Raw genomic sequence first — 23,586 nt, 5'->3', positions numbered from 1 at the left:
AGTTATTTTAGAATGCATTTATTAGAAGCTTAGGGTTGGGGTTCAGGGTTAAATTTCAGGAATGGGGATGATGGGTTGGGGACCCTTACCTTTGGCCCCTTTTGAGAGGCAGATGGGGCAGGCGGGCACAGGGGGTGAGGGGACGCATGGCACCATCTGCAGGGAGGATGGAGGCATGCAGGAAATTCTCAAGATCAGTGAATTGCCCCACGAACACGTGACTGCGGGACAGCAGGGAGGAGGATCGTTTGTGGTTTTGCGGAACTTGAGCAGCCCCTCGGTGTGCTGGCACCCTTTGACCAAGCTCTGCGACAGGGCCTTCCTCAGTGATCTGAAAGCCAAGAGGTGCTGCTTCTCTCAGTTAAGGGAATACTAGGAAAATGGGCAACGGGGTGCGGGGTGAATTACAGCTCAGTGTGTCTTCCTCTCAGCTCCTTAATCTTTTCAGGCAAGCGCTTCATCCAAAATTCCACTTTTTCTTCTTTCAGCTTCCTTGATGCCTTCTGCTTCAGATTTAGCTCTAGATACTGCTCTGCATTATTATATGCTGGCCATTCCACCAAGCCGTCCCTGTTCGGGTTTCTAGAAAGATAGCCAATAAGCCAGTATGTCATCTCAGCAGTGCAGACAGCAGAGCTGCCGGGTCCCCCACCCCCGCTGCCCTTGAGGCTCACCCAGTGCGCGCAAAGTTAGCCCAGTACTTCATCATGGTCCTGCTCAAGAGCCGCTCGTCTTCGGTGGCTTCATCTGAGGAGCACGGGAAGAGAGCTTTAGGCCTCTGGCAGCACCAGCACTGCCGGTGCCATCCGTCCTGCTCACATGGCCATCCTGCACAGAGGCAGCAGCTCCACCCTTAGCCTCCTTTCACTTGCAGTGGCCCCAGCGCCCACGCTGGCATCTCATCAGTTCTGCAGGTTTAATTATGTTTTCCCCTGTCCGGCCATGCAAATCTTCAGAGTGGCTGCCATGGTGCTTTGAAAAGGGCAGGGAAATCACTTTGAAAACAGCAACTAGAGATGGGCTGGGAGGACACAGTGGAACCTGGATGGCCTCATGGGGCACTCCAGGGCCGCTAGCAAGCCACCTTCATTTGCTGCTAGCCACTCCTGGCCTGCATTCTGTCTCAGGCTGCCGAAGAGAGCAACCCTCTCCTGCAAGGATGAGCTTCTCGACCATCCCAGGATGCAGGACATGGAATACTGGCCTCCAGCTGCAGGAAGCCACACTCCGGCTAGATACCAGGAAGAACTTTCTGCCCGAGAGCAGAATGACAACAGAACCAATTACCCCAGGAGGCTGGGAGCTCTGCTGCAGCAGAGGCATTCCGGAGTCAGCTGGACAGCCATCTGAGAGGAACAGTTTAATTTGGAGTCCTGCTCTGAGCGGGGGGCTGGCCCTCTGGCCCCTTCCTACTCCATTCCTCTATGATTCTTGATGATTCTGAGGGACCCACAGCTGCTCCTAGCACAGAGGGGAGGGGGCTTATTAGGGCAGGCCAACTCCATGGGAGGCAGATGGGCAGCTATTTAAGCATCCACCCCAGCCACTGGCACAGCTCCCTGTGACAATCCCAGCTGCGCAGGGAAGTGCCTCTGCCTTGTGTGCCACTGAAATTACTGCCCACACTTGCAAGGGGCAATGGTCAAGCTGCCCCCCCCCCCCCCCCCGACCAGCATCACCTGGACAGGACAACGGGGTCCCACCAAGCCCTGCCGCTGATCATTCCAGAGCATTCCAGGAGGGTTCCTTACCACGCAGGCGTGTGTCACCAGTGAGGAACGGCCCTCCAAAGACAAAGCCGACTTCATCTGCATGATCTGCTTTCACATAATCCGGTTTGGTGTCATGGTACAAACTAGGTCGATGTTGATATTCAAAGAAATAAACAGGCGCACCCGCCTCTAAAGAGTAAACAAAACCTTGTGAAAGCTGTGGCGGCTTTCTCCCAGGCCCCCCCATCATGTGCTGCCCATTCCAGACAACCCAGAAGCAGTTTTTTCCCATGCAAGTTGCTATCCTCCAGTGGAAGAGAAGGGCCAGAAGTTCTGGAGAGGCCCCATTCTGGGACATGCTTTCGCTGCATAAGCACAGTCCAAGCTGGAAAGTGGCAGGGCAGTCTGTGACATGTTCAGAGCACCGTGCAGTGTGGCTACACTGAACCTGGTGAACTGGAAGGATTTCGAGGGGAGGAGCAGAAGCACCATGAGGGTTCACTGTACTCTGGGGACTCTCGCGGCTCCCCTTCCCACCCTCCACCGCCAGCTCCAAGGGGAAGCACCGCCCCACTACAAGGGCTGAGGGAAAGATCAGCTCTGCCCTTGGAATGCAGCCTCGCTGTCTGCGCCAGAACTCCTGCCCTCTCCTGCGGCTGTCCAGGCAGAGTCGACTGGCCATCAGATCGAGTCTGTCATTGTTCATATGAAAATTTATTAACTAATATTCACCAGCTTCAATTTGAATATAATAAACCACATACAAATAAAGAAGCAGACAAAGTTATCTACAAGATTTTAAATGCCTGAAAGTTTGGGAGAATAATCTTTTTGTCTGGCATGATAAAGATGAGCAGGTGGTTTGGCTGGGGGGGCCATTCCGCCACTTTTCACTCTGTTCATCTCTAACAAGGAGGGTGCCAGAAGATGAGCCTGATAATTTCAGGGTACAGGCAGGACAAAGCAAAAGAAGTTGCTGGGGTCACTGCTGGCGCCCTGAGCTGAGCCTGAAACTAGGCAGGCCAGCAGTGGGGCCTCTGCAGCAGGCCCAGCGGGTTGTGAAGCCCTCTGGACAATCAGCTCCCGTCTCCACCGGTGCTGGCCGCCGCTTTCCTGTGTCACCCTGAGCACTGCTGGGAAGGAGCCCACATCACTACAGAACATCCTTCATGCCGGTGCCTCATCCCACTTGCAGAGGGGACGCAGCCAGGCCTCTGCAGGACATCAACTGGCACAGGACCAGTTGCTCTGCTTTTACAAAAGCAGAAAAGTCCCTCTGGCTCCTCCTTAAGATAGGCCCACTCCCCTCCGAAGTTCATTTCATTTTATTTCTGATATTTTTATACCACCAAAAAGCTGAAGCTTGCTTGGAGGTTTACAGAGATTAAAACCCTAAAAATGCAATATAATGATGTAATGCCAAACCAGTAACACACAAAACTATGAAAGCAGCTTTAAGCAGTCAAAAGAGAGAATCTCAGAATGTGATAGACAGCCTTCCTGTAGGCTGTCAAATGCCCAAGGATAGAAGGAAGTCTTAAGCTGGTGCAAGAAAGATGCCAATGCTGGCATCAGATCCTTAGTTTTCACTCTCCCCAAGATTATCCAGTGCTTGGGGGAATCTGCCACAACAAAGTCTTGGCTGAATTTTCCGCTTGGCAATCGGGCAGCCCGTCCCTGCCGGGAAGAGGTCCTGGCTGGTGAAAGGCACAGTGCCTGGAGGCTGTCTGCACAGAACCCGCACGCAGTGGGCCTCCAGGGGGAGCACAGGCCTGAGTAGAACCAGCGGGTGGGGGGCTTCTTGGCCTGCCTGCCTGGGAGCTTGCCCAGTGGAAGGCAAGTGCAGTGCTCAGCTGGAGACCAGCCTCGGGCTTGGCAGGCCCTTGACAGTATGAGGGCCCCAACCAGTTTGCCAAAGCAGAAGGGGCCATCCCAGCCCCCAGCGCAGGGCCACCCTTTGCAGGCAGAAGGCCTTGAGGGGCAGGGCCTCCCTGCCTCCATGCCCTGGATTGCTATGGGGCTCTCCCCAACACCCAGACTTGCCCAGCTCATCCGTCTCAGTCTCAGTGCGGCATGCAAGTTGGGTCCCTCATCTCCAATTAAACCCTGAATGAACTTGGCTTCACTCTGAACTGACCTGGCATTGTGCCCCCGTGCCAGCCGAGGAGATTCCTGAGTGGATGAACAGCCAACGGTTCCCAGGCTCTAGACGCAGGTGAACAGGGACAAGCTGCTGGCAGCTCTCTTACCTTTGAGATAATTTAGGGTTCGGATGGCGGGAACAACAAAGGCTGCATCTCCCAGCAGGTCCAGGAAGCCATCCCTCAGTTTATCAGGGTCACTGGTGTCTCCCAGGTACTCATCGAGCAGCATGGGCAGGACCTCCTCGGGAACACCCTGGGGACAAGGAAGCACTGGTGGGAGGGCAGGCGTGCTGGGCCGCGCTTTTCAAGCTGCAGCAAAGCAGAAGCTGGAGAGGCAGAGCAGTGCAGTGGCCAAGGGCTCTGGAACTTGGGTGACCTCGCGGCCTGGCAATGCAGCCCCCTGGGGGGCTTTGGGCCAGCCTCAGACACCTAGCACATCCTGCCCGACTGGGTTGTTGGTGTGGAGACAAGACTGAGAGGAGGGGAGTGAGGAAAGTTGCCCTGAGTTCTTAAAAATGGGGGGGAAGGGCAGGATATAAATGCAACAACTAAATAAATAAAGTAGGATTTCAAAAATAGAAAGGGGGGTGAAAAATGGGAGGTGGACAAGTCAGTAGCTTGCAGAGTTCCGCAGAAGGCAAGGCTATCATCCTTGCCCAGCGTGGCTGCTGATGGAGAGAAACTGCAAAAGATGTGCAAAGACGAAGAAGCCTGGGGGCACGCATGGAGCAGCAGATGAGGAGGGATGGCTGGGCCAGGGCAGGGCAGGGAGACGCTCTGGGCAAGACCACTGTGGGAGTGTGCAAGGGGCTCCTCCTGCCTTTCTCTTCCTCCTGTCATGAGCACCCGTGTCCTCCAAGGGCCTCCTCTCTGCAGCCCCACAGCCTCCCCCTGCACATGCCTCCTCTTCAGGCAGGTTCAGAGGAGCCCCGAGGAGGCATGTTCTGCGCCCCTTCCAGCCCCAGCAGGACTCCAAATGGCCAGAGGAGAGGCCGGCCTCAGCGTGAGGGGCCAGGCCAACCTCCCTCACACTTCTCTTCAGCCATGGCACCGCCATGAAGTCAGGAGGGAGGGCTCCGCCGAGCAGGACACGAGTCCAAGCCCTTCCCAGGCACACAGATAAAAGGACGGCCCACCCAACCGATCCCCTCACAGCCAGCTTAAGGGGCAGGACAGGCTTCAGGCAGATGCTCCCACCCGCACGGTACAGGATATGGATCCTCTGAGTTCAGTCGCCAGGGCAAACCAATGCAGTGAAGCATTACCAAAGGCGAGCCGAGTGCTCTCAGCGTGGCGAACATGGTGTTTCGGTCTCCCGGCTCCTTCAAGCCTTCCAGCTGTGATGTCTGCGTTCAAGAAGAAAAGACAAGTTGTGCCTTTGGGACCTCATCAGCTCTCTGTGCCGTGGTTGAAAATGCATCTCAATGCACTCACTGCATCCACAGCGCAGGGGAAGTCGCAGCGGGGGAGAGGGGGACAATCTCCAGTATGGTGCAACTTCAGGTGAGCTCTGGACACCGTGGAGTCCCACAGTGAGTGCCATCGCTGGGCCACAGAGGCACTCAGAAGGAATAGTACGAACAGGCTACTGAAGCTGAGGGGAGCCAGCAAACCACCCCACCACCACCTGAATGGCTGCTTCTGAGTTGACAGGGTCGCTCATGAACGTGCCCTCCCCACGCTGGGGCCAGCTCTGTCAGCTTCCCAAATTTTGTCCCTTCCTGGGGTTTCGGGCTTTGCTAGAGGTGGCCTTGCAGTGCCCCAGCGTGGATTCCCAGAAGGTGCCATATGGAAAGGATCACAGCCCTCCCTGGCCAGAGGGAAGCAGTGTGGCAACCAAGATGACCACTGCACTTCCGCACTCTCCCAGACACTTCAGCAGCCCCGTCTGCCTGCCTGCACCTGGGATAGCACTGCCTCACCCACTGCCCCTGGAGCGCCCCCACCCCCGCTTGGCTTCACGGCTGCCTTTCCACCCTCCAAGCTGCAGCCAGTGTGGAAAAACCACACCAGCTGTGAGGGGGCAGGGAGGGCCCTCAGAGGCCAGCCCCCCCCCCCCACCTTGGGACATCTGCCAGAGCTCAGAGCTGGACCTCTGGGCAAGCCTATGGGTCTAGGAAGTGCCTGCTGACCCATACGTAATAAAATCCATAAAGCACACTTGGATTGCATATTCATACATATATGGGGGGACAGGGAGGCAGTGGCTCAGAAGTGGGGTCGTCTACCATGCCCTCCACACCTGGAGGAGAGGACACGCCCCAAGTGATGAGGAGGACTGCTTTGGCTTGGGACATGTAACCAGCCAGTCCATCCCTCCAGGCTACTGTTGAGCACCACAATATTTGCAGATATCATTGGTGGGGGTGAAAAATTGCTACGGTGTCTTACTCTGCGTATATTCCAGCCAAATTCATTATTGGTGACTCCGACTATGAGGGGCACAGCATTGAGCTCTTTTCCTGCCAGAAGGTCTTCAGAGGTCTTGGGCAGAAACACTCCGTCCACAACTAATCCAAAGTTCTGGACAAAAAGGGGTGGAAAGTCAACAGATTTCCTCTAAAGAGCACCATCAGCCTGCTGCTTTCTTCTCTGGCCATCCAGGCGAGTGTCTGAAGCCAGAACAGATGCATGTGAACTACGGCTGGGTGGTACGTGCCCCCCCGCCCAGCAGGGTCACAGCAAAAAGCCCCTCCCCCCCACCCTTACTGGAGGCCATGCTGCGTTCACTGAGCTGACAGCAGATGCAAGGCGCAGCTGGTGTTCATAGGCGGGTGCAGAGCCGCTCCTCACCCCTTGCTGCTGCCTCCTTGTCTGGAGAGCCACAGCCTGGCAGAGCACGGAGCATCTGTTTCACCTGGAGTAGCTTCCCGTGCTCCTAGCAGCCACTCTGGCAGGCCGAAGTCAGGGAAGGGGGCTGTGCCACCAACCTGCTAAAAGGGTGCTTGCTTTTTCTCCCTCCCTTGTCCTTTTAGACCATGAGTTGCAGGGGGGCTTTCTCTTGTTTGAGTTACACTCTGCAAGCTGCCCCGGGGGCCTTTTGGATGAGAAGCCAGGTGAAACATGCTTTCGGCAGAGGAAGCAGGCCAAGAACAGGTAAAGCAGCTACACCTTGTTCAATGGGCTGGGCTGGGCACAGCAAGGGGCCCTTGTGCCCCAGTCGGAAACCAGGTGGGAAGAGCTGGCAGGAGGCAGGCCTGCAACACAGGGAAGCGCACCACACTGCGGGCTCGCTCCCCAGCCCCCAGCCGGCCCTCACTGCAGCTAGGGTGCAAGAGGAACCAAGGGCTGCTGAGGCGTGGAATGCTCCTTGCCTAGATGGCCACGCGCAGCCACCGGGAAGTTCTTCTTGCTGGCAGAAGCACCAAGAGCCAAAGGCGCCAGCCCCAGGGTGCAACTCAGCCAGCAACAGCCCATGCCTGGAGTCCCGCCCCCCACACAACTGACCTGAATCGCCCTCTGGCTGGCAATCAGCTCCCTCTCACTCTTCTGTCGGAGGCACTGAACCACGGCAGCGGAACTGGAAGCCTCGCAGGCCAACGCCTGGGCAAGCTTCTGCATCTGGACAGAGATGGGCACCCCAATCCTGGCCTGCACTCACAGGAGTCCTGCTTGCGGAAGCAGGTCACGGAGTGGGCATGGCCTTTCCATTTCCATGACAGCCCACTGCCCGAACGTAGCACTCTTCCCACCGAGTGGCCTAGACGCCCCCCTCCACCTGCCTATGGTTTGTTGCAGAGTTAATTCACCCCGCACAGCTGGTGCTGCTATCCAAGCCCCCACCACAAGCCAAGCCACGATCATGCTGAAATTCAGGGAGTCCCCAGCAAGAGTGCTGAAAAGGCTTGAAGCTCTGGTGAAAGGGCTAGAGGGCAACCGGCTTCCCCAACACCCGAAGATGTCAAGGCAGGACTTGGGGACAGCTGGCGAAGGCTTCCCAATCCCTGCCAGGGGGCACCTCAAAACCTAGAGACCCCTGTGCAGAGAGACAGTCCAACTCCTGCAGCCCCCACGGGAGTCCCCCGGGTTTGACCACTTCCCATGGTGCTTCTCCTTCACACATGCTGCAGCCCTCAGAGAGGGGACCCTGCTTGCAGCACAGGGCCTTCTGACCATCGGACATTGCGAACATTCCCAAGAGGGTCGACACGTGTGAACCCAGCCCCTGCATCCCTTGAGCACTCGCTCAGGAGATGCTCCAGAAGCATGTGGCCTCAGAGTGCAGCAGGGGAGAGGGAACCTCGCATGGATCCTTCTGCATCACATGGAGCCAATCTAGGGCATATATGACCCCACAAGGCAAGCTCCCGCTCAGATCGCCACATTCCCATACATGACAAAGACGGGAAGATGAGGGCACGTTGCCACTAAAAGTCAACATCTCAGGTTCACACAGTGATCTGGCAGGAGAACAAACCTACTTCCTCATACAGACGAGGTTTGGACTTGAAGGCCAATGGAAACAAGGAGGTGCCACTCTCCAGAATGGCCCTGTGGAACAAGCCCTTTGACAAGGGAGAGAGAATCTGGGGAAAGAAGGGAACAGTCATGCCCATCACACAGGCTAAAGGGGACTGAATGGCAGAGCAGGAATGGCCAGGGGGGGGGGGGGGGGGGGGGGCTAACCAAGGAAGGAGTTCCTAACACAAGGAACAAGGAAGCCACAGGGAGCCGAGAATGGTGCACAGTCATGGCAGGAGACCCAGCCAGCGCCAGCTGCTCCAAAGCGACAGCTGGGCGCGTGCAGGACAGCTGGCCCTGGCAAGGGCCTCAGAGAGCACAGAACAAATGGCGGGGGAGGGGGCTGCCCTTGCCAGTCCCCTTGTCAGTCACTTCCTAATTCCCACGATTTGGTCGGTCCCCTTGGATCACGCAGCCCTGCAAGCCACTCTGCATGCAGCCATAAAACAATCCATAATTTGGCAAGGCGGTTTGTTTCCCACAAGCAAGCTTCCTGTTATGTGTCATCGAGTGGTCTCCAACTAATGGCGACCCCATGAATGACAGCTCTCCAAAATGTCCTCTCTTTGACAGCCTGCTCCGCTCTTGCAAACACAAGCCTGTGGCTTCCACTATGGAATTGATCCATCTCATTGCTGGCCTTCCCCTCCTTTTTCTGCCTTCAGCTTTCCCTATTTTTCCTGGGCAGCGGGGGAGGCTGAACTAAGGCTGCTTTGTGTCTGAAATGTCTAACTTTGTCCCCACGCTTTACTAATTCCTAAAATAGCAAATAATTTTGTATGGGATCTCAGAGGTCTGCATTGCTCTCCTGCAGCAGTGGCCACAGTGCAGGGAGCAAAAGCAGCACCTTCACCTCAGGCCTTCACTCAGCATCTGGATACTGGGGCCAGGTCTCCCTTTCCACTGGACTGACTCCTCCAGCTGCACCTTCAAAGCATACAACTGAGTCACTAGGACAGAGTCTGGCCTCCCAGCACAGGAGACACTCTCATTACCCCACAGTGTGCTCGAGAGGAAAGGCAGGTAGGCCTTGGGCCATGAGCCAGCGTGCAAAGAAGCATCAGCGCTATGCCACTGCCTCAGCATCCAGTGGAGGCTTGTCAGGCAAGTGACATGCCATGGAACAGGGGGACAGAAAGTGCTTCTGGCTGGAGCACACAAGCGCAGCAGCACACAGAAGCGAGAAACCCGAGGAGGAGGCTCACTCTTGGGCCTCCCCACACCCTCATTTCATTGACTGCTATGGGAGTACTTTTTGCAAATAAACGTCTGGGAACTTACATGGGCCGAAACAAGGAAGGAACCTGCAGAGACACCAAAAAGAGTCACCGACTCTGGATCACCCCCAAAGGGCTTGATGTTGTCTCGGATCCACCGGAAAGCTGCCAGGTGATCCAAGGCAGCCCAGTTCCCTCTGGCATTCTCATCCCCTGTGCTGAAAGGGCAGAAGGAAGCCGGCTGAGAGCCCAGGGCAGGCCCTCTGCAACATGGGCTCTCGAGTGGCCTCATCTGGTGTTGGGGTGATGCAGGCAGGGCCCAGGGAAAGCAGCTGCTCCTGCCTGGCAGGCACCAAGGCAGGGCCCTCTAGCCTGGTGGCTCCCTAAGGCCCCCAGCCAAGTGAACTCCCCTCAACATACATGGTCGTGCCATGATCTGTAATCCCAGGGCTCCGTTTTCCAGCTGAAGAAGTATTTGGGGAGGCAAGGAGTCCTTTCCCTCTGCAGTGCAGGCCTTGGCTCAAGACTCTTGTCCATTCAGGTGTGCTCAGAACAACCTCAAGGCGTCCTATTTCACCTGCAAGCTCACATGCCCTCACCTGGGACTGCTGGAATGCCCTGGAAAGGACTTCTGAGCAAACGTGTATACAATCGGGAAGTGTAAACTCATTCAGACAGGAATTATACTTTTTAAAGGGAAAAATACAGTATAAAAGCCTTACCTAAAGAACCCCAAAATGCCCAGACGGTACTGAATGATGACTACCACCACATCTTCGTAGGCAGCTAGCGCTGAGCCATCAAACCTGGATGCTGCCCCAAATATGAATTCCCCTCCATGAATCCAGACCATCACCTTCAAAAGAGCAAAAGTGAGAGACGATGGGAACAGAGATTATAAAACGATATGACATAAAATTGTTTTGAAGGAAACCGGAGTTTAGGCCCTGAGCAGCTGCTCCTCATGCTGGCTGCTCTCCCCTTGCAGGAACAAGGCTGACCCGTGCTGGGGAACGTGAGCAGAAAGCACAAGAAACACGCCCACCCAGCATGCAGCTGCTGGGGAAAGGCGGACTGCATGCTAGGCCTAATTGGGAGAGGCGCTGGAAATACAACTGCCCGTGCCTTCCTGCCCTTACCCCAGGTGGTGGCGTGACTGCACTTAGAACACTGTGGACAGCTCTGGCCACTGCAACTCACAAAGAGAACTGCAGCACTGGGAAAGGTGCAAAGGAGGGCAACTAGAATGCTCCAGAGGTTGGAACAGCCTGGCTGCAGAAGCTGGCATTATTTGACTTAGCAAATGGCGAGGAAGGGGAGGCACAAAAGAGGTGTGCACATTTATACCTGGTGTGAAGGAAGTGGAGAGGGAGACATTTTTCACCCTCTCCCATAATACTAAACCCCATTAAGTAGATTGGCGAGTCAGGAAAGATAAAGGAAGTCCTTCTTCACACAGCACGTAAGCTGTGGAATTCACTGCCAGAACTGCTACCGCTTTGGACAGCTTTAAAAGGGTTCCTACAGGAGAAACCTGTGAGGAAACCGAGTTCTGATGGCTAGATGGCACCTCCAGGACCAGAGGCAGTATTCTGTGGACACTTGTTGCTGGGGACATGGGTGGGAAGGGGCTGCTGCTTAAAATAAAGCATGTGCTAACTAACTGAATAAAAAGCATAAGACATTTGCATTGGTGGTAGATACCACCAAGCATTTCTGCTTCCAATGCTGCTCTCACTTTGCTGACACTGCAAAATCGCTTACCGGGAACTTGGAGGCGTGGGATGAATTTGCTGGTCTATAAATGTTCAAATACAAACAGTCCTCGGAACTGTGCAAGGGTGGGTGGGTCTCTTTCCACCTTTTCTGAATTCCCTTGAGTGTGCTCAGGTCCTGGGGGCATCTACAGAAAACATAAGATAACAGGAATTCCATAGGCCTGCCCATGTTTTGCACCCACCGTTAGTACGACACTGGCTGTTAGTGGACTGGCTGCTGTGCTAACAACCCACAGCACACGGAGCAGAAGATCAAGCTCACCCTGGGCGGTCCTCAACTTTTCCCCGCCCTTCTCCTGTGGTTTTCTGCAGGTATTTCAGGGAGCATTACAACAGGTGTGTGCTGACTCCCTTCCCACCCCACAAGCCCCTTCGGTTCCTGTATTTCCCTTTTTCAGGGATTGCAAAAAGTTCATCACTCACACACACAGTGCCCCAGCGTGTGCAATTTTTGCATTTTAAGAAACCATAACCCTAAAAATGCCTGGAGGAATGTTGTCCATGGGGTCATGATGGGCTGGACACAACTTCGTGACTAACATAACCCTAAACACTCAAACTCAAGTGACAGAAATAAAAAATGGGAGAGAGTAAATAGAGGAGCGCAGACATTCCAGCCATCGCTTCCCAGGCATGAGACTCTGCAGAGCTGAGCTGCACCCTGAGGAGCTGGCACTGGACCTGCAGGCGCTCGCCGGAATCCAGGCAAGCCAATCAAGCAAACCAAGAGGGAGCCACCAGGGGCTTTACAGAGGAGGAGCTGCACCCGTGTTCGGAGTGGCTGGGTGCTCCTGACCTGCCCTCTGCCTCCTGTCCTGCAGTGGCTTCACTCATGTCTCCACTCATCCTTTGCTTCTGGCCCTGCCAGATCTTCCGTAAGCCTTGCTTGCCCTGCCCAGCACTCCAACTGAGGGTGCCTGCTGCTTGCATCCAGGAACTGACTCCATGCCTCCATTCTGAAGTTTCCTTCCCTTGGATGTGTCCTGCTCAAGCAGATATCTGACCCGGAGCCATCTTACACTGTGGGGTGAGCTGTCGCATCTTTTACACCATCCCATGGCTGAGGGGGCTGCGGTGGGGAGAATCTCAAGGACCCTGTTGGAGGCCTGGCAAAGGGCACCCCCAGGAAGACATCGGCCAGTTTCTCTGTGCCTTTCACACGTGCTCGCTTCCCCCGCAGACTCCCATATCTGGTGGCTACCTCTGGAAGGACACCTTCTGCGGCTACACAGTTGAGACAAAACACACATGTAAACAGAGGTTAGGCAGGAGAGATTGCGCGCACCAGTAAAGAAACAAAGGTTGTGCGATAGAAAACCAGGCAGGCAGGTTACAGCAAGTCTGCCTACACTTCTGGAAAAACACTTCACAAAGAGGCCCTGCCTGGACTCACTCAAGCACACCAGGCTTGTGAATGCCACTGGCACAAACAGGGATGGACAAGGAAGGAAGGTGCCCAAAGAGGCAAGGCCTAGTGATGTTCAGCAACACTGGGGGGAGGCACGCAGCCAGCACCAGACTGAGATGCTGCTCCCCAGAGTCTGCCTTCTTGCCCCCCCCCCCATCACAGGCTGCTCCTTCTCCGCCTGCTTGCTGAGGGGAGGAAGAGCAAGTCCCTGGTTCTTGCCAGCGGGACCCCAGTGGGGTGGGCCCTTGGCAGGGGTCCAACCATGTCAACCCTCAGTGCTGCTCTGGCTGAGCCTGGGACGATGGCCGGCCTAGTGGTGCCACTAACCCTAAGGGGGAGCAAAGGTGCCGAGAGCTTGCGGGCGCTCCTCCAGCCACACCTTCTTTTGAGAGGTGAAGTCATGCAGCCCCCAGCTTTTGCTTCATATGAGCTTTATCTGATGCCTTGGATTTTTTAGTACATCTTTATACTAATAATAACTGGCAAAGGTATGTCTTCTAGACTGTCGGTCTAGAGATCCTTTAAACCAAAGACGGAACAGATCTTTTGAACTCAGCAAATGTGACCTGAACAAAAATCCCGTCTGTGCCACAGGTGGGCCCCTGTGGTGGAGTGAAGCAAAAGTGCATCATGTTTAGCGTTTGGACAGATGGATCATTTTAAGGGGTGGCACACCCAGTTCAAGAAACCTAATGCTGCATCCTGGGGTATGAGCTAGAAAAGAGTGGGTGGGAATTGACAGGATGTGGAAAGAAGAAACTAGAAGTATCAAAAGCAGGTAGTTTATAAGGATTAACACATTCCAGCACAGATCCTTTTTCTGGCTCATTTTGCATTCTCTACCATTTTCGATGTGACCGTTTTTTCACTTCACTCACAGTTGAACTTAGAAGCATCATTCTGATTGCATAGCAATCCTATCTCAACTCTAATGTTGGAACTCTGGATCATTCAAGGTTAGAGTCCTGCTGTGTGGCCCAGTTCCTAACAGGCCACAGAGGGTTTGGTTTGCAGCCTTCCCTCTCCCTAGAGCATCAAGAAACCCCAATCTAAAGGCTCCTGAGATCATGTATCATCCTAGCAGATGAACTACTACAAAGTCATTGAATGCTTTGTTCTTTCACTCTCAACACTCAGTTGGAAGTTTCTATTTCATTCTCTGAACTGATTGATATGAAATCATTATCTTACCTTTGCTTTCAATAATGATAAAGCTAGCAGCACCAATTGCCCAGAGCACCATCTTCCAGCTAGGCTGAGCCATTCTGCTGTGCTAACTGGCCCTGGGAGATGGTGGTTTGATCATCCGTTCGACCAGGACAAAGTACAAAGGCCTGCACCAACAGACAGTCCAGATAAATGCCCATATTCACCTCAAACTGAGCAATAAACTAAGGGGAGGCACTTTTCAAGGTTTAGGAACATGTAATCATTAACTCTAGTGTACACAATGGTTGGCAGAGCCCACCTTGCAACAAAGAGAACTGCATCTGAAGCAGGAAAGAGCAGCTGCTAGGACGTAAGAGCATCCCAAGGCTGAGCTAGCTCAGCAACTGGGGTGCACAGACACACTGCCTCTGATACTGGAGGAAGCTTCAGGCCATCAGAACTAGGAGCCCAAATAGCCTTCACCCAAGCCCCTTTTAAAGCTGTCCAAGAGGCTGTCACTGCCCCTTGGAGAAGGGGATTCAATAATTTAACTGCACATTATGCCTCTGTCATGACTTCAAATTCTGGATTACATGAGTACCCTTTTTTGCACCTTTTCCAATTGCATAATATCCTGCATTAGGTGTGGCAACCAGAACTGTACATAATATACTAACTGCAGTGACACCATAGTTAACTGCAACCTCAATAGCTCTTTCTTGGTGACTCAGCGCTAATTCAGATCCCTTCAGTTTACAGTAGTCCCCCGAAATTCATGGGGGCTGCATTCCTAGAGCACCTGCAAATTGTGAAAACTGTGAATTTCAAATGTGGTAAAAAATAAAAATATAAAATGCCTATTTTTATAGTTTAAACCCTAAATATGTCTTTCACTGTCATTTTCTTTGGTGTAAGTAGGGTAAATACAGTAATAATGTAATGTAATTTAATAAAAATACAGTAACATGTACAGGTACTCACAGCAAAACAGGATTTACAGTTCCTTGGGTGGCGCCTCTTCTTCAGGCACTTCAGGAGTCATATCTTCTTCCGGGTCTTCTTCCAGTGGGGTTTAGTGCTGGCTTTTGTTGAGGAACATTGTAATGGGAAGTTGCTGTCATTGTTTCTTCATGGTGGCAAGGAGGGTTTTATATATCTGAATGGCAGCATCGATGCCATCATTAACTTTTGAGAGCCCAACCCATATGGGGATCCCATGCTTCAATCATCCCTTGCAACTCCTTCACTGTCCTAACAATCTGGGACAGATGTTCCAATGTCAGGTCCTGCTTCTCCTCCTCTTGCTCTGGATCCTTCACTTTCTCCTCCTCTTCCATGGCAGACTTCGTTAACTCCAACAAATCCTCATCCGTCAGGCATTCAGAGTGGGCATCAATGAGGTTATTGACCTCATCTTGAGTGATGTTGTCAAAACCTTTGCCACCAAGTATCTTTGCCAGTCTCACGGCCTTATCGACAGCCTCATGCTGAATTTCTTCAGGTGAGAAGCCCTTGTACTCATGGACACACTCTGGCCACAGCTTCTTCCAGCATGCGTTGAGGGTTTCCTTGTTCATCTCCTTAAAAGCAGCTTAGATGACTGACAGGCATGTTGTGATCGTAAAGTTACGCCAGTAACTCTTTAATGTAAAATTCTCATCCATGTCCATTGCACCCACAAGGTGCTGGAGAGAATTCCAGGTATAAAGAGCCTTGAAGGCACGGATCCAAGCCTTGGTCCGTAGGTTGGATGAGGGAGGTGATGTTGGCAGGGAGGAACTCAATCTGGACTCCCTCGTAATACAAATCCAAAGGGTGGCCACCAGCATTATCCATAACGAGCAATCCATGCCTAAGTCGTGGAGGCATTCCTTGGCTTGAGGGATGAAGCACTGATGAAAACAGTTTGAAGTTAGGATTTTGGTAATCCAGGCCTTAGGGTTGTGCATCCAGTAGACAGGCAACAGGTTTCTATTTTTGTTTTTGAGGGCCGCAGGGCTCGCTGATTTATAGATGAGGCCTGGTTTCATCATGGAACCAGCAGCATTGCCACATATAATGAGCATCACTCTGTCCTTCTGTGCCTTAAACCCTGGAGCTTTGGCTTTGTCCTTCATGAAGTAAGTTCTGGACGGCATCTTCTTCCGGAACAAGCCAGTCTCATCCATGTTGAAAACTTGTTTGTGCTTGTTTCCCTTCTCCTCTATGATGTGCCTGAAGGTCTCAGGGTACTTCTCTGCAGCATCTTTGTTGGCAGATGCTGCCTCTGCATGTAGAGAAACTGCTAATATTGCATTGTTTCTGAAAACGATCGAACCATTCCTTACTGGCTTGAAAATGTTCAGGCTTCGGTGCTGTTGATGGTCCTGATTGCAGTTCTTCAGTACCTTCTGCATCGTCTCCTGTAGCGAACTACTGGTATAATTTACATGCTTTCTCGCGGATGATGTTACTGCCCAAGGGGATGTTCTTCTTCCTGCAGTGATCCACAATGCCAAGGCAGATTCCATCCTGACAATATTCTTATTTCTTACAGTTGTTACCTTTTTGGCACTATCACAGAAACTTACTGATACGGTACTCCTGATCGCTGCCTCGTTCTTCTTTATGTAGTGTACGGTGGTTTCATTGACCCCACAATGGAGCACTACTGTGGCATTTTTAGTTCCTGGAGCAAATCCAGTAGCTTGACTTTCTCCTGGAGTGTTTTAAACTTCTTCTGGCGCTTAGGCTCATTGCCAGAAGCCTTAGAAGGTGCAGGGCATTTGGGCAGCATCTTAGGGCTTCAAAAACAAAATGGAGAACACTCAGTGAACACTGGAGATGCGTCACAGGGCAGCGGCCGATCAGCGATTTCCATGAACAATAATACTGTAGTTTGGTTCCAAGGAAAATTCTGCGAAAGACTTTCTTGCATCATTTGGCACTTGCTTACATTCAATCACATTTACAATTTTGATACCCATTCTCCCAGCTGGGAGATTACTTTGGAAGTCCTCACAATCTCTTTTGGTTTTAACCAGCCTAAATAGTTTGACGTCATCAGCAAACTTGGCCACTTCACTGCTTACTCCGAATTCTACATAATTTTTAGATAAATTGAAAAGCACCGGTCCTAGTACAGATCCCTATGGGACCCCATCATTTAAATTCCTCCATTGTGAGAAATCACTATTCCTACTTTTCACTTTTTGTACTGTAACCAGTTATTGATCTGCAAGTGGGCCACCCTTTTGTCAAAAACCTCTTGGAAATCCAAGTGAACAATACCTATTGGATACACAAGTCCATATGTTTACTGACAATCTCAAAGAACTTTAAATGCCAATGAGGCATGATTTACTTTTACTGAATGCTGTTTTTCAGTAGGGCTTGTCTATGCTTATAAATATAAGCATATAGCTTCAACCAATTTTAATGAAGCAGATGTTAAACTAACTCACTTGTAGTTTCCTGGACCCCAGCCCTGGGTCCCTTTTCAAAAACTGGTATTCCCTTGGCCATTCTCATTCCTCTGGTACAAAATTTATTATTTATTTATTATTTGCATTTATATATCACCCTAGTAGCCCAGAGGGTTCTCTGGGTGGTTTACAAACATTACAACCTACTAATCCTAAACAAATAAATTGGCTATACAAAAGCTGTATAATTTATACAAAAGCTGATATTAAGGACATATTTTTTGTAAGGAGGGCATCCACTTCTTATTTGCATGAAGATCTCTGGCATTGACACCATCAAGGCCTAGTGATTTACTAACTTTCAGTTTGTCAGTAAGGTAGAGAATGTCAGAGCAGGCCAAACCTCTAGTCCCCCCCCCGCCCCCACTTTCTCTAGAAAAGCGTTATCAGGGCAAGCCAAGTCACGAATTTCATGGAGGGGCCACATTTGGCAGGGTTTATATCCCAGCAGCTAGCGAGGAAATTCAAGTGCCCGTTGCTACATCTGCTGTCCTGTAACATCGCTCATCTACCCCAGAGTGACAATCTGCCTCTCCTCCTCGCTGGGTGACCAGCCAAGACTCCACCCGCCACGTCCCTTTTCTTCTTCGCTCCGTTTGTTTTAACGACCAAGCAGGCTACCAAACCCGCTCCCTTGTAACTTGTCGCGGAATATATCAAAGTCAGCAGCGCTTCCTTCTGGCTTTAGGGCTGCCACCACCGCACCGCCTCCGCACAGGCCCGCGACGGAAGTCGCTCGCGCTCCACGCCCACTTCCGCTTCCGGGCGCGGTGCACCTGCGCGTTCGTCCGTAGCTCCCTGCGCCCGAGGAGTGGCCGGCCGGGGCCGCACGGGCCTGCGGAGCGCGTCGCCGCCGCCGCCGCCATGGTGGGCCCGGCCGCCGCCGCCGCCGCCGCGCTGGAGAACGCGAACCCGCTCGTGTACCGGCGCCAGGGCGAGCGGCCCGTCACGGCGCGCGAGGAGGACGACGAGCTGCCCGACGCCTTCGACGACCGCGAGGTTTTTGATATCCGGCCGGCGGCGTATATTATTGATTAGGCTTTGATCATTAACAGCCTAAAACACCGACGTGTTCGCATGGTCTTTAAAGTTCATGCAGAATGCATGCATTTACAAAGTGGAAACTTGCATTAAAGCCACAAAACGGGAACCAGTGGGCTCTTTAGTGAAAACCTCAGACAGCCCGCTTGCCATCTCTCGCTGGACTGCGGGTTCTCTGATAAAGGAAGAGTGACCTATGTTCAGCAGTGGGAAGAGAGGCTTACTCAAGGTGATGCCTTTGGCTTCTCTCCAAAGACTGGCCTATTTGCTAATTTTATTACTTTTGGGGCAGTTCGGCCAGTTCGTTTTTCACATAGGACAGCCTTTCTTGCTCTGGTAGGCCCTCCAAATATTCGAGGCTGCAACTCCCATCATTCCTGACCACTGCCCATGCTGGTTGTAGCTGATGGGAGTTGAAGTCCAAAAACATCTGGGGGCCAACAAGTTGGGAAAGATCGGTATAAGGACCTCCTTGGTAAATGAAGGATGCCCTCCCGCCCCCAAGACCTACTGCTTTGCTGCTTTCCTTGACTTCCTACATCTCATTCGGTCAATCAATGACCCTGAACATCCCTTAACTTTGGAAGAACTTAACGTTGTGGAACAAGTTCGTGTCAAGGTAAGCAAGTTAATCTCTGGAATAGAATGTGCTGCTTTCTTCTGCCAGCAGCCCAAAGTGGAGAACTGGCATGCCAATTGGCAAAGTTGGCAGAAAGCAGCAATGCCTTTGGGGGAAAAGCTGCTTCAGAGAAAACAGACTGTTTTGGTGATAGGGGGAATCTGTGGTCTAATTGCACATAGGCCTCAGTGCTGTCTTCCTGTCCATACTGTCTGCTTACTCTGCAATCTGTCCCTGGCCATTCCTTTTCTGTAGAGAGAGAAGAGATTTGCAGGGCTGCAAACTCCCTTGACTGTTGGCTCTGGATGCACATAACATTGTGCCTTCCAAGGCTGTTGACTTTTCCTATAGATCCACAGGCCTTCATGGAAAAAAGCTGACTCACAAAACTTCTGCCATTATGCCCTGTGATGGGTGTTATGTGCCCTTCTCTTCTCCTTTCCCCAACCCAATGTGACTGGCAACATTATACTTCACCTGATGGCTCTTTGCTCAGATCTGAACTGCCAAAGCTGATACTCTTGAACTACAGAGGGTTGCCTTCAAAGTGAGGAGTCAGCTAGTTTTAGGAAATCCCTATTCAAGTCTAGAGTTTGTAAGATAAAAATGAACAGATCTGTTACATCTTTCTCCACTTAGTACTATATTAGACCTGGCTAAATCTCTAAATGCTGGATGCTCTTTAATAAATGTTTCTTTGGTGGTGGGGATGTGCTTCACAGGTGAATGATGCTGAAAGTACTGTGTCGGTGGAGTTCACTCCCACAATTCCTCACTGCAGCATGGCAACACTAATTGGCCTGTCAATCAAAGTGAAGCTGATCAGATCTCTCCCAGAAAGGTTTAAAGTAAGTGCAGATGATCAAAGTACAGGAGGAATCAAGCAAACTTGCTTGCTTATTGGCTGTACAGTAATCCTGCAATGCCCACCCCCATGGCAAGGATGGAAGTGGGGCACACAGGAGCAGCCTAGGACTAGCCATGGAGTAAGATGCATAATAAACTTGGCTATTGAGCAGTATAGAAATGAAATGTCATGTCTTCTCAGAGGTAAGTCCACCAGGACTGAAACCTGAAGCAAGCAAGACTTAAAATGTTGGCTCAACATTTTAAACATTGCAAACTGCTCAAAATTTGATAGGAGGAGATGAAGGGGAGATGGCTAGAAATTAAAGCAAACACACATGCCAGAAGGGTCAAGTTACCTAGGAGAAGGCTGCAAGCAAAGAGCCTGGCTACCCCTTCTCACGTCCTCAAAGCAAAGCTGCTGCTCACCCCCTGGTCCTGTTTTCTCCTTTTAAGTTGGATTTTTAATATTATAATTGTGTACTCGCTCACCAATAGGACCAGAAAAATTAGCAAATCAAGCTATTGTAACACCTGTGCTATTATAATCATTGGGCAGGAGGGGAGTTGGCGCTTTCCTCTAGCAATCACTGCTTCCAGCTGTTCTTTGGGGCTCCTAAGTTGGGAATGTGGGTACAACGCAGTCCCCACCATCTGCGTATTAATTGCCTGCCAATCTTTAGGACCAGATGCAAAATTCAAATATGCCACGGCACACAGTTTATCCCATCAGCAAAGAAGGAACTGCAACAGTGATGTCACAGTAATGCATGTTTGTATTTGCACATACGTAGTCCAAGCATATTGAACAAAGGGGAATGCCTTGTTTTCTTTGAGCAATGTGAGAACATGTGATTGCAGGGTGAGAATCAGTCTTCTGGAATGTCAAACTGAGAGAATGCAATTTATGAATAGAAACAGAGAGAGCCAGAAGGGGTCTCCCGGGCCATCTAGTCTGACCGCCGGCTCCACTCATGACACGCCTACCAAAAAGAAAAACTATTACTCTGATTGTTCTGACTCCAGAGGGGTGAGATTATTTGGTTACCCATATGAGTTGGTCATCTTCTCTCCCTTCCAGGTGGATGTCCACATAACAGCTGGGACTCATGCCTCAGAGCATGCAGGTAAACTTTAGTTCTCCATGCAATACACCCGACTATAAATTCCATATAGTTATGTGTTGCTTTTCATTCCTGGAAATGTGAGCAGGGCTGAAATGGGCTGAAAGAAGTCTTCCAGCTCTAATCATCTTCCTCAATCAGCCACTGAATATAGGCAAAAACAGCGGGTTTTGAATGTCTTTCAGAGCTTTTGGCAAACCACACCAGAAGGCCTCTTTTGTAACTTTGATGCTGAAAAAAGGCTAGAGGGAGTCACTCACCTTCTGAGGATGCTGGAGCAATAGCAGCACAAATGTCCAGAGGACAGATTCATGTTTTGAGGGTTTTTCTTTGCTGGTGTGTGATGAGACCTGCCAGCTTATTTCACGATGCAAATCTAATTATGATGTTTTTATCTAGCCTTTCCTTTAAGTAGTTAAGGACAGCATGCAGGGGGTTGATAAAACCCAGATTATCCTCCATACAAGCTTGTGAGGAAGGACAGTGTAAGAGGCAGACTGGCCCAAAGTCCACCCAGTTACTTAGTTAATGGGAATTTGAACCCAGGTACCTTCATCCTCAGCTTCAACTAAGTAAAAATCAACATCTGTACCAAAGGACTGAAAAACAGCCAGTGTAACACTGATTTTTCAAAAGAGATTCAGAAAATTACAGGCTGATTAGCTTAATCTTTTTCTAGCTAAATAGGTGGAAAGTGTCGTTCAAGACAAAATACTAAGGTTTTGGTATATGAGACTGCTGCTTGCTACTAGACCTTTGGTTTGGGGATTTCCAATGGAGAAAATAAGCCATTTTCCATGTGAAGTAGCATGTTTTTTCTATGATTAGCCACTTGCTAATATACCTGCTAAATGAAATTGCGCAAACTTGAGTCTTCCATTCGTCTGCTCATAGCTGCCATTAAAGCAACCTGGAAGTGTCATGAACACAAGTACTGCCACTGCACAGAGGGCATAGTCAGTGTTTTCTCTAAGGGGTCATTCTGGTGTTTTGGAGACAGAACCAGCATGGAGCACAGCAGCCACCAGGATTCATGGTGTTACATACTTGTATGTGTGGGGCAGGAGCATTGCTTTCAGGCAAAGCGCTTTCTGCAAACTGGAGCAGTTGCTTCTTGTTCTTTCAGACTATGTATATAGCATGAAGGCAGATGGGGCAGGGCCTTTAGTGCTGCTAGCCACTTTTTCAGTGTATTTGCAATAAAAGAAGTTGCCTAGGATGGGAATGATGCAGTCCTGGAGGTTTCCAAAAAAATGCCTCTATGCTAGAAGAGTTTTAAATATCCCTTGAATGGGAGGGTGGACATTGGACTCATACTTCCTGCCACATGGGTGTCTCCTCTAAACTTTCTTGGGATTCTCTTCTGCAGTCAACAAGCAACTCGCTGACAAAGAGAGAGTGGCAGCTGCCTTGGAGAACACCCACTTGTTGGAAGTGGTAAACCAGTGCTTGGCTGGACGGTCTTGACAGGGCAGAGTATGTGGAAGTTTAGCTCTGCTTCTTTATAAAATGTGGAAGGTGCATGTACATGTGACTAAGCAAAATATCCCAAATAGAGGCAATATTCACCACTATTTCAAGCTGGCTTAAATGCATCACTTCTCTCTCTGGAAGTAAACATGAATATGAATTTAAGAACTGTTTGGTTTGGAAGAGAACATGCTTGTCATGAAATTGGAGGGCTGTAAATCAACATGAATCTTTCATAAATAAAAATTGGATGCACCTAGTTCAGCTGCATGTCTCACTGGCAAAGCATCATTCTCGGCTTTGAATGAAAAAAAAAAAACCCTGCCATTTTGAAGGTTTAACAAATTAGAGTAAAATCTAATTTCACCTGTGTGCACCAGAGACGCAACTGCCTCTCATCTGATTTCTGACAAGAATATAATTTCTGGATTGGTTTCAGTCTGCACAGAATTTGTCATCCAGATTACAGCACAGAAGGGTGGCTTTAGTTTAGGAGCAGCTGTAAATCTGCAGGTTCATGCTTCCAAACCTGTGCAAAGGCAGCACATTTCAGGCTGTTTTTCAGAATGGCACATGAAGTCCCCAGTTTGTACTGATGCAAGCCAGTAAGGCTGCCTTTTTAGCCTACAGCTGGAAGGCACTGCAGGGGCAGCCAGATAAGGGAAGTCTGCCAAGGATCCCTAAGCAGGGATCTAAGCTGTGCATAAAATTCCTGCCAGCCTCCCTGCTCCCCATACACACAACAAAAGCAGAGGAGAAGTCTTTATTGAAGGGCTCAAAATCCTTTTTTTACACCAAAGAAGTGCAAATGGGACATTGCTGCCACTCTCAAAGATAAGTTGGCATCACATCCAGTGGGGTGGCCACACTGCCTGGCCAAGAGATGGAGGAGGGGAAGGTGGGAGGTGGATCTCCAGGTCAGCCTTGGTTCCCAGAAGCTGTGCCAGAAAGGCCAAGGGTCAAGAATATTGGGAGTTGAAATCCAGGACATGGGAAGCTCTTTTTCCTCACCCCTGTTCTACTGCAGCAGGTGAAGAAACTATTTTGATACTGGCAGCTGTCTAAGCAGCAAGCCACATATTTTCCCTTCCCCAACACAGCAGCTGAGCTAAGGAAAGAGGTTCCATTTTTCCCATAATCCTAATGACAAGCA

The 23,586-nt window shown here is 50.9% G+C and overlaps 2 protein-coding genes across 8 annotated transcripts; one reads left to right on the top strand and one right to left on the bottom strand.

Annotated features, from left to right (window-relative positions):
* Positions 1-2: 2 nt before the first annotated feature.
* On the bottom strand, positions 3-18,036 carry CES2 (carboxylesterase 2). 6 transcript variants are annotated; one of them, XM_044433967.1, is made up of 15 exons: positions 16,440-18,034; positions 14,851-16,345; positions 13,912-14,054; positions 12,332-12,536; positions 11,299-11,437; positions 10,257-10,390; positions 9,599-9,752; positions 8,278-8,382; positions 7,304-7,417; positions 6,248-6,379; positions 5,122-5,202; positions 3,962-4,109; positions 1,752-1,901; positions 675-747; positions 3-582 (listed from the first exon to the last, which is right to left on the bottom strand). In XM_044433967.1, exons 3-15 carry the CDS (start codon positions 13,982-13,984, stop codon positions 405-407), a joined length of 1,686 nt encoding a protein of 561 aa, XP_044289902.1. In that variant the 5' UTR covers positions 13,985-14,054; positions 14,851-16,345; positions 16,440-18,034; the 3' UTR covers positions 3-404. The 6 variants fall into 6 exon arrangements, 5 of the variants coding, with proteins under 5 accessions (XP_044289902.1, XP_044289903.1, XP_044289906.1 ...); XR_006415104.1 differs by adding an exon at positions 1,288-1,461 and having other exon boundaries at positions 564-582; positions 14,851-18,036; XM_044433968.1 differs by lacking the exon at positions 8,278-8,382 and having other exon boundaries at positions 14,851-18,034.
* A 157-nt stretch (positions 18,037-18,193) lies between these two features.
* CIAO2B (cytosolic iron-sulfur assembly component 2B) lies at positions 18,194-22,697 on the top strand. 2 transcript variants are annotated; one of them, XM_044433976.1, is made up of 5 exons: positions 18,194-18,339; positions 18,914-18,993; positions 19,716-19,841; positions 20,921-20,966; positions 22,333-22,697. In XM_044433976.1, exons 1-5 carry the CDS (start codon positions 18,198-18,200, stop codon positions 22,428-22,430), a joined length of 492 nt encoding a protein of 163 aa, XP_044289911.1. In that variant the 5' UTR covers positions 18,194-18,197; the 3' UTR covers positions 22,431-22,697. The 2 variants fall into 2 exon arrangements, with proteins under 2 accessions (XP_044289911.1, XP_044289912.1); XM_044433977.1 differs by lacking the exon at positions 22,333-22,697 and adding an exon at positions 21,149-21,897.
* Positions 22,698-23,586: the final 889 nt, after the last annotated feature.

The sequence above is a fragment of the Varanus komodoensis genome, unplaced genomic scaffold (genome assembly GCF_004798865.1).
Source record: "Varanus komodoensis strain SLA01 unplaced genomic scaffold, ASM479886v1 scaffold27, whole genome shotgun sequence".
Lineage (NCBI taxonomy): Eukaryota > Metazoa > Chordata > Lepidosauria > Squamata > Varanidae > Varanus > Varanus komodoensis.
This window is presented reverse-complemented; position numbering and strand designations above follow the sequence as displayed.

Bases quoted from the DNA above. Each gene is read 5' to 3' on its own strand.
- CES2 (XM_044433967.1), bottom strand. From the start codon at position 13,984: ATGGCTCAGCCTAGCTGGAAGATGGTGCTCTGGGCAATTGGTGCTGCT. The intron at 10,391-11,298 runs GTAAGCGATTTT...GCTCTTTTGAAG, and splicing joins CCCACGCCTCCAAGTTCCCG to GTGATGGTCTGGATTCATGG. The intron at 9,753-10,256 runs GTAAGGCTTTTA...CTGCCCTTTCAG, and splicing joins GGCATTTTGGGGTTCTTTAG to CACAGGGGATGAGAATGCCA.
- CIAO2B (XM_044433976.1), top strand. From the start codon at position 18,198: ATGGTGGGCCCGGCCGCCGCCGCCGCCGCCGCGCTGGAGAACGCGAAC. The intron at 18,994-19,715 runs GTAAGCAAGTTA...TGTGCTTCACAG, and splicing joins TGGAACAAGTTCGTGTCAAG to GTGAATGATGCTGAAAGTAC. The intron at 20,967-22,332 runs GTAAACTTTAGT...TCTCTTCTGCAG, and splicing joins TCATGCCTCAGAGCATGCAG to TCAACAAGCAACTCGCTGAC.